The 9,796-nt window shown below is 38.6% G+C and overlaps 1 protein-coding gene across 3 annotated transcripts in view; it reads left to right on the forward strand.

Annotated features, from left to right (window-relative positions):
* Positions 1-9,796, forward strand: part of MCM9 (minichromosome maintenance 9 homologous recombination repair factor) — a 60,757-nt gene that overhangs the window by 10,072 nt on the left and 40,889 nt on the right. For all 3 annotated transcript variants that reach the window (XM_006035163.3, XM_025191331.1, XM_006035164.3), the window contains exons 3-6: positions 1,697-2,013; positions 4,146-4,227; positions 5,882-6,082; positions 9,172-9,297. In XM_006035163.3, the coding sequence (XP_006035225.1) occupies positions 1,697-2,013; positions 4,146-4,227; positions 5,882-6,082; positions 9,172-9,297 (726 nt within the window). The remainder of the gene's footprint in view (positions 1-1,696; positions 2,014-4,145; positions 4,228-5,881; positions 6,083-9,171; positions 9,298-9,796) is intronic.

A 9,796-nucleotide genomic window follows, 5' to 3' on the forward strand; every position in this document is an offset into this window, starting at 1 on the left:
TGCACAGCCACTGGCGGGAATATTTGAACGCTCGTGGCGCACGGGCCAGGTCCCGGAGGACTGGAAAAGGGCCAATGTGGTCCCCATTTTCAAGAAGGGGAGGAAGGAGGACCCAGGCAACTATAGGCCAGTCAGTCTCACTTCCATCCTAGGCAAAGTCTTCTAAAAAATTATCAAGGCTCACATTTGCGGGAACCACCAGGATCAGATAAAGAGTTTGGCAAACAGTGTAAAATGTTCTGAGTGAAGGCTGTCTGTTACTCTAAATATATTCATTGGGTAGGAGAGTCTGAAGCAGCTGGACATGAATGCTAGCCACATTGCTCCCTTGTAATGCTGTTGGCTACGGAAGCTGGTGTGCCTCAACCAAAGTATCTCAATGGGCCTGCTGGGCTTAAACAGACCACAACTGACTGACATGCTTCCAAATTCAGTCTCTCTGCACTTCTCATAGTCACTCAGACAGTCATGCCATATAAATGTGCATCAGCCAGTTGAAATGCTGTAGCTCTCTTTCTGGTGTCAGCTGTGCTATGCTTTATAAAGGTCATTGAAATCTCACCTATTTCTGGAAAAGAAAAATTCTGCCAAAGTAGAACTACAAAAGAATGGAATTTTAATTTGGTGGAAAGACATTTGGGGGAGGAAGGGTAAGATTGGATTGTCTCAGTGAAACAAAAATGCTGAAATAAATTATTTTGTTATTATGTTTTAATTAAAACATTTTAATTAAACTCTAGTTGCAGTCCTTTTTAACACCCTTCCCTTCCCTAAAGTTTGCTCAGATTTTAAATGAAAGATGTTGTTTCAAACCAAAAATGTTGAACAGATTTGCTTTGAAAGTTTTGGGATATATGGTGCAAAGTGCCTTATGGACAGTTAAAAGGAGGGTGTAGTACAAGTCAATGGAACTGGAAGTTAGGGGGGAATTAGAGGGGGCAAGTACTGCAAAAATATCTGTTAGGGTGGAATTAGAGGGGGCAAGTACTGCAAAAATATTCTGGCACTGTATATTTGAACTAGTAAGTAAACTTGTTTTGGTTGCATTCATAATCTCTTTAGGTTAACTTTCCAGCAGCTGTTCTGAAAGTGATTCTTACTCATATGGATCCTCATGGAAAGCGAGTTGTAAGAGCAGCAAATGTTCATGGAACATGAATTTTAAATTAACTTCATCTGAGGGTTCACACCAGATTATGAATTATGCTTCTTTAATCAGAGAAACATGTGATTTATGGGCCTGATCACAGCTAAACAGCACAATTCGAATTTCATATTACAAATAGGATGCTGAAGAGTAAATCAAATTCACTAGAAGGTCATTGAATCATTCAATTTAATGAGTATATTTGAGGGTACCAGGATCAGTTTGCAGGTATTTCGTGAACAGAAAAAGTAAAAATATTTCAAATTATGCATTATGAATTTGTATTTAGAGCTTGTAAAAATAGGGTAATAATGCTGTTATATTTGTGTCCTGTGTTAATCTTTTGATGTGTGTTGATATTTGTGACTAGCAGAGTGTCAGATTAATGAAGTGACCATGATTGTTTAATATATCTATCATATTTATTCCTTCTCACTCCTTTTCCAATTGAGAAAATATCTTTTTCCCTGAGCAGCTAACATATATACACCTTACATATTTGTACATTTAGTTTCATGCTCTTAATACTTTATATATCTTTATTGACAGGTTTGCCTGTTTGTCCAGAGCTAACCAGAGAACATATCCCTAAAACCAGAGATGTGGGTCACTTCTTGTCTGTTACTGGTACTGTTATTCGTACTAGTTTAGTGAAGGTCCTGGAGTTCGAGCGGAATTATATATGTAATAAATGCAAACATGTATTTGTTGTAAAGGCTGATTTTGAGCAGTACTATGCTTTCTGTCGTCCATCAGCCTGCCCAAATGAAGAAGGCTGCAACTCATCCAAATTCACTTGTGTCTCAGGAACAAACGCTGCTCCCACCAGTTGCAGAGACTATCAAGAAATCAAAATTCAAGAACAGGTAAAATATTGAGGGTGGCTGTTATTAAAACACAAAAAAGAATGCGATGAAAAAATAATTATAGGAAGAGTGGTGTGGGCTTATCTGCTACTGTCATGAGCTAGTGCAGACCCATTAACTTCTGTGTAACTGCACCTCCTTATGTCAACGGTGAATTTGTCCCTTGATCATTAGTAAGTTTGTTAAGATGCCATCATAAGTAGAAAAGTTGTAAACCATTTACAGTTATTTAAAACAATTGCTGCAGTGGGAGGACAGCTTTGTCTTGTTGGTCAGACTCTTTAAGTTAAAGAACTGAAAAATGAAGCTTATAGCTACTAAAATTCCTGTACTAGGTTATACCTTTTGCTAAATTACAAAATTAAATAAAGTTATTTTTATGCATCACAATATCCCCATCCAAAGCATGGGGCATTCAAAATTTATAGCACTACATGCAAATTGTCTGTTTGAGCCAACTGTGCGTAGATTGTATATGTGAGATAATGATGCTTGAGGTGGCTCCCCTGGAATCAATTTAGCTCTCTGATGGTAAATGCCAGCTGCAGTAGTACTGCTGCATCTTAGCGTATCTACAGATATCTGTGCCTGTCAGTCTGCACTCACATTCACAAATGGTTACTAGATATTTTGCTGTCTGAGGCAATATGTATTCCTATGTTTAACAGTTAGCCCTAAGTGAATGTCCAAGGGTTTTTTTTTTAACTGAGAAAGTTAAGTACAATGGGGAGATATTTTTCCAGTGCCAAGTAGTCCAGTCCAAGGAGCTGAAAAAGTCTAAGCTGTACAGAATGTGAAAACAAATAAGATGCATTGTAGTTAATGTCTTTCTTATTATGTATTTCTTGGTTCAGTACAGTAACTTATTCATAATTCTTTTTCTTTAATTGACTTGTTTTAGGTTTTCCAAAATAAGAGGGTTCAGAGTAATATGTGTGGGAACATCATATATACAAAAACAACTATGTGGAATGAAATAAAAAAATGTTTTAAATTTAAGGATAACCAGTGAGTGAGGGAGTAAAAATATTTCTGATTCCATGATTCCCAAGTTGCTTATTCATTTTATTCTTATTTAAGGTAGTTAATTTTTATTAGGACTTTAATTCCCTTCTCTTTTACTGCACCCCCAAAATATCTGCATTGTGGAGACAGATTCTTTGATAGTATGAAAAAGTCAGTGGAATTAAACCAGGGGTGAACTGACCCTGTGTATGGGAGATATCCTAGTTAGACCTGCCAGAAACCATGGATTTGCCACCAGTATCCACTGCCTGTAGCACTCCTATGTGAGACAAAAATATAGAAATAGTTTCCAGGCACCAGAGAATAAATTAATCTAAAATCCCAGTATGGATAAGTTTTTGCTATAAAAGAAAAGGTACTACTGATTGTTGTTCTGTCTATAGTGTACGTTTTAACAGTTATGGTAGGATTTCATGTGTAGCTGGAAAAAAATTATTTAGACAGAAATAGATTATGACAAGATTGCATAGGCTGTTCCCTGGAGAAAAAGATAAGTACAACAGTTACTGACGTCCTTGTCAATATGTATTCTTCTCGTTGTGTTTGATTTGTTTTCCCCTGCTGGTATTTTTTTGGGGGTGGGGGGCGGACCCACGTGTAAACTTTTTGCAAATCTGAAAGCTTGGATCAAATACATATATCATTAGGTCCTCTTTCCATATATAAATTTAAGGGTGGGGGGATGTTTACTTTTTAGGGAGGTGTTCATGCCTGTATTTATTGTTAAATAAATGCCTGTACTTTTTATTGAAAATATGCCTAAAGAAATTCTCAGTTGGTAAGTCCAGTTTTTGAAAATGACCTTGTTCAGGTAGAGCTCCTTCCAACAAGATGTTGAAGCCATTTGGCACCTCACAAGACAGGTACCAGTGGATAATCTAAGACCCTATTCTGTTTTTGTTGTTGTTGATAGCAAATTCCCATTGATGTCCTTGGAAAAGTAGCAGGTTCATTATGTAAATTCTGTGATGGCCACCTCCATGGGGAAAGGAAGATGAGTCACTGGTGCACAAGTCAAAGGTTCCTTTGCAACCTAAAGCAACAGTATATGGTTGTTAGATGGTATACCTGTGATAAATGCATATTTTTTTGTTTTTGTTTCCTAGGTTCAAAGACTATCTGTTGGAAGCATTCCTCGCTCTATGGTGGTTGTCTTGGAAGATGATTTAGTGGATAGTTGCAAGTCTGGTGAGGACTGAAATATTCCCTTTTGAAGTTATATATATTTTTGATTAAACCTAGAATGTTTTGAACCTTATATTTCATTTGAAAGAACGCATCTCCAATACAGCCATTAGTTTTGAGGATTTGTCTGATGGGATAAGCTTGTATGCCACAGCATTGTTGTGTTAACTCAGGGTCTTAATCTGACAATTTAATACTATTACAGAAAATATCATTGCCGTATATGACATCATGATGTTTTGGCAGCTTGCCTTTGCTGTGCAATGTTTCACAGCCTCCAGAAGACATTTTGAGACCTGTTAATGTTAAATTAGATTTGTACATCACTAGACACATGGCCAAATTGACCCAAGGTGTGGTGCACCTCTTTGGTTTGGAAAGCCATGTACCCTGGCTTACCATGTAAGAAGGACAACAAACAAAATGCCTACTTAGCCTGTAGGGACAGTCAAAAAAGGTAAGAAATATTAAGCTGCATAAAGAATGGGAAATAATATTCAGAACATTACAATTTGGTTCTGTAAACTTATATCAGAAATGCTGCATTTAGCATTAATCATCCTAACTCAAAGCAACACTTTGGCCAAGGTTTTTGATTGGTTCTGACCACTCTGGTAGAAGGGAAACAGAACTAGATAGACTGTTAGTCTGAGCCAAGAGAGTAGATCCCCTAACTAGCTGAGAAAAAAATTAGGTCTCATATTTAGTTTGGTGGCATTTTTCTGTTTGTTTCTAATGCCTTAATTTTTTAATGGCACATCCAATTTATTTAAAAGATATGAGGGAATGTTCCAGGCATCAGTGGGATCATTTAATTTTGGTAAACTTAAAGAAAAACATGGAGGAGAGGAATGACAGAAGTACAGAATTATTGCACTATCAGGAGGCAAACAGTTACAGTATATAGAATTTCACGTCTCTATGCCAAAACAAAAGAGCAAAGAGTTTCTTTTTTCTTTTAACCAAAGTGGAGTTTTCTGACTAACTATACTCATAATTTAATATGGATAATGAAATCAAAAAAAGAAAACCCACAAAACTGGAATTATTTACTAAAACTATCCATAGAGCTCTGTCAAAACAAAGTTGTCTCCATTTTTGTTTTAGTAAGCTCAGCTGAAGTTTCTTTTAACACAATTGAATAGGTTCTATTAATAATATACGGAAGTGTCCTACTAGTGCATTATAATCTGAAAATGATACTGATCCAGATAAAACTTGCCATGACTCTTCTCACTTCATTCACATAAGATAAGAAAACTGGAACAAGGAAACAAGTGTCATGACTGTCAATGCTGTTTGTGAGATAGGGAAGAAAAATGTGTTTTTAACCCAACAGTGCTTTTACAACTCCTAAGAAGGACTAATCTGTTCATTTTGTTTGCTTTAGATTTTCAATATTTAAAAATACAAAATAATTGTTCCATATCTTATTTGTAGACATAAAAAGCCTCATAAAAATGTCTGTTTTAGACATACAGTAGTTTGAGTAATTCCATTTTTCCCTTTTATCAACAGCTGTTCTACTGTTAATAAACTACCTCATTATGTGGTCTACTCTAAACTACCTTATTCTATGTTTAATTTAGATGTTAGCGGAGATGTCTGCATCCACTAACCGGGATGTTATCGTGACTATTTTTGTCCCTACACCCAGGTGATGACATCACAGTGTATGGAGTGGTAATGCAGAGATGGAAACCTTTCCATCAGGATGTGCGCTGTGACCTTGAGATTGTTTTGAAAGCCAATTACATTAAAGTAAATAATGAACAACTAGCAGGAGTTATAATTGATGAGGAGGTCCGCAAGGAATTTGAAGACTTCTGGGAAAAACATAAGAGTAATCCCTTAGCAGGTTTGTAGATTAACATTTTCAATATTGTGTGCAGATACTGGTGGAGGCAACATTGTGTTATTGACAGTATTTTTGCTTCGCTCCCCCATCCAACAGTCTTCCTTGGAGAATGCTGGGCAGGTTTTTAGAGAAGCAGAGCACATTTGGTTCCCATTCATTTCAGGGGTATCATAAAGTAGCAAATCCTATCTCAATCTATCAGAATTTATCTCAGGCCAATAGGACAGAACTCCAAGAAACTTAATTTTACTTTAAATTAACTATTATGTCTGTCAGCCTTGTCATGGCAGCTTTAGAAATAATTTCTTGCTACACATAATTTCCAAATATGAAATATAAATTCTTACTTAATTTGCTTTTTTTTTGGTTACTATTATTAGTTGAAAAAAGTATTATGTCCTTGAAATCCATACCAAAAATGTACTACCATGATTTTTCTTCTTCTGAGCTTTGTGCCACCGTACTTGTCAGAGTGTTTTTTGTAACATCCTTTTACAAGGAGTAAGTACGAGCGTCAAATTATGTGTGTGATGGGGAGGGGAACAATGGAGTTTTATAATCAAGAAAAAACTACACCATGCAGAATAAATTGTGGGGGCCAGATGTTGTATAGTCCAAGGACTTTTGCTGTATTTTACCAATGACTAATGTAAAATACAGACATAATTTCATAGGTTTCATAGATTTCATAGACATTAGGGCTGGAAGGGACCTTGGAAGATTGAGTCCAGCCCCCTGCCCAAAGGGCAGGAAGTCAGCTGGGGTCATAGGATCCCAGCAAGATAAGCATCCAATTTACTCTTGAAGGTATTCAATGTAGATGCTTGAACCACCTCCGATGGCAGGTTATTCCAGACCTTGAGGGCTCGGACAGTAAAGAAATTCTTCCTTATGTCCAGCCTGAAACGGTCTTGCAGTAGTTTATAACCGTTCGACCTCGTCATCCCTCCGGGCACTCTGATGAACAAACATTCCCCCAGATACTGATGGTCACCCCTGATAAACTTATAGGTGGCCATCAGATCACCCCTGCGCTTTTCCAGGCTAAAGAGCCTCGTAGATCTCAGCCTGTCGTCGTAAGGTCTGTTTTCCTGACTTCTGATCGTGTGCGTGGCTCTTCTCTGGAATCTCTCAAACTTCTCCACACCTTTTTGAATTGTGGAGCCCAAAACTGGACGCAGTACTCCAGCTGCGGCCTCACCAAGGCTGAGTACAAGGGGAGAATGACGTCCCGGGATTTGCTTGAGAAGCATCTATGGATGCAAGCCAGCGTTTTGGTCGCTTTACTAGCCACAGCATCACATTTCATAATCTTGACAGCAAGGACTGAAACCCAGGATTCCCTCCAAGGTAAGTGCTCTGACCACTAGGCATCAGAGTCAGCCTCTTTCTTGTCACATGAATCTTGACTTCTGTTCTGAACAGTGGTACAACTTCAGCAGAATGGACTGTGCTTCCATGCAAAGTAGCTTGGTTAGGGCACTCTCCAGATATATCGGGTATGTGGGTTCCTATCCCTTCAGACAGAGGAGGAAATTGAACCTTGGTCTGCTACTGCCTAAGGCAGTAGTTCCCAGCTTAGGGTCATAAAGTGTTCAAGACGAACACTTCCAGGTTCGCTGTCGGCGCTTTCGTGCACAGCGCTTCCAGGTTCGCTGCCAAGCGTGGCATGGGTGCGTGGGGGAGCTCCCCCGCTCCAAAAAGGTTGGGAACCACTGGCCTAAGGGGAAAACTCCAACCATTAGACCTATTGTACAGAAGTGGTAGCCCCATTATTATTGCTGTCTCTTAAAGAAAGCAATGGCCACCACTAAATTTTGTGAGGAGCCTAATCCTGTGCGCATTATGCATACGTACTCTAATACTGCCTCTTGAATTGAGCCTGTGAGGAAACTTTGGTAGCAAAAAGACTTACTTTCTGATTCCTAGTTGGGATTAGGTTGAGGTAGGCACTGAGTTGCTCAGTCCTGTCAAGACTGGGACAGTTCTGCCTATGCAAACACATGCAACTGCAGGAGTCTGGGGAGATAAAGCAACTCCAGTGTTTAGGTGGTAGCTGGGGTTTTCCAGGATTGCTGTGTTGGATCTGCATGCCTAAATTGTATATCAGTCCCACTTCAGGTACCTATGACTAGCCCGGTTTTCTTACACACTTGATACCAAAGTTTAAATAATCAATCAATTTTAGAAATTTAAAGGGCTGCCTTTGCTTCTCGACTGGTTGCACTGGCTTTGTGCATTTCCAGTAAAGAAGCATCTGTGAGACTAGAACCCCAATTTCTGATAAATGTCAATGCTGCAGAGAGCAGAACTGATTCCATCACACCTTTCTCCCTTGCAGTCATCAGACCAGAGTGGAGCACTGCAGTACTTGAGAGAGTATGCAGAAGGAGACTTCACTGAGTTTTACCACACGCTACATTTGGGCATTAAATGTCATAGTTGCTTTTAAATCAGTGGAGCAATACCAGATTACGCTAGTTGTGGACTTGACTTTATGGTGCCTAACTAAACACAATGGCTGCCTGCAAATGTTAAAAAAAAAAAACAAAACAATCCAAGAAGCATGCTTTACCAGAAGAAGCAGTACATTACTTCAACCCGGCTCTGCAGCGCTTGTAAAGTTTGGGTGCTTCAGCGGGGCTTTTTGGTGTAGTCAATCAGCGATTAGATGCCAAAAAAACTCGACTAAAGCACCCAATCTTTACAAATGTCAGGCAGGCTGGGTTGAAGTAACACACTGTCTCTTCTGGGCATGCGCGGTGCTTGGTGCAGGAATGTACCGAGTTTAAAGTAAAGCGTCAATTTTTTGTATGTTGTTTGTTTTTTTTACATCTGCAAGCACCCATAGTGCCAGGATTCAAAGGGATATTCTAAGGGGCTGAGTTATGAAGGGAATCTTGAATTTGGTTCCCATCGAAATAAAACCCCCCTGCCCACACTACTTCTCTGGTTAGGAAAATCACCCATTGGGAGTAATGATACATCTGGGTGGAGTGATAAGTCAAGAGGAGAGAGGATTGTGTGTGTGTTTACATCACATTTAGCTCCAAAATAGTGCTGAGTGCTGTTTTTCACACCTTTTCTAGGGAGGAATGAAATCTTGGCTAGCTTGTGTCCTCAGGTGTTTGGGTTATACCTAGTGAAGCTTGCTGTTGCTATGGTACTTGCTGGAGGCGTGCAAAGGACTGATGCTGTAGGAACTCGAGTGAGAGGTTCGTATTCTTGTTTTTAATTCTGTGAAGTCCATTTCTTCCCTTGTGCTTGGTCCCTTTCAAGAAAAAAAAGAACAATTCAAAATTGGTATTAGATTTGGTAAAGTTGCAGAAACATAATCATTTCATTTTCCTGGGTGAAAACTGCGTTTTATCAGTCTTGAGTATCTGTATCTTGTGTAACTCAGGGAAATAAGAGAAATGTTTGGTTTTCTTTTTTATTTACATCCTCTTTATTTTTCTAAGATAACCTGAAGTAAGAGTATGTTTTCACTGCTCCATTAAATAAAATACTACAATCCATTGTTTTAGATAAGTGAGGTATTATCTTTTTTTTTAACTTTATAAATCAGAGAATGGGATATTAATATTCCATAGTGTGGATCTCTACCCTGTGTTGAAAGGAAAAATTAAAGGGTTGGTTTTGTAATGCCAGATTTTTTCATCTGTGATTGGCAGTGTATTTCTCTTAGACCTGCTACTGTAAGTTATCTTCCTG

The sequence above is a fragment of the Alligator sinensis genome, unplaced genomic scaffold (assembly GCF_000455745.1).
Source record: "Alligator sinensis unplaced genomic scaffold, ASM45574v1 scaffold1343_1, whole genome shotgun sequence".
NCBI classification, from domain to species: Eukaryota; Metazoa; Chordata; order Crocodylia; family Alligatoridae; genus Alligator; species Alligator sinensis.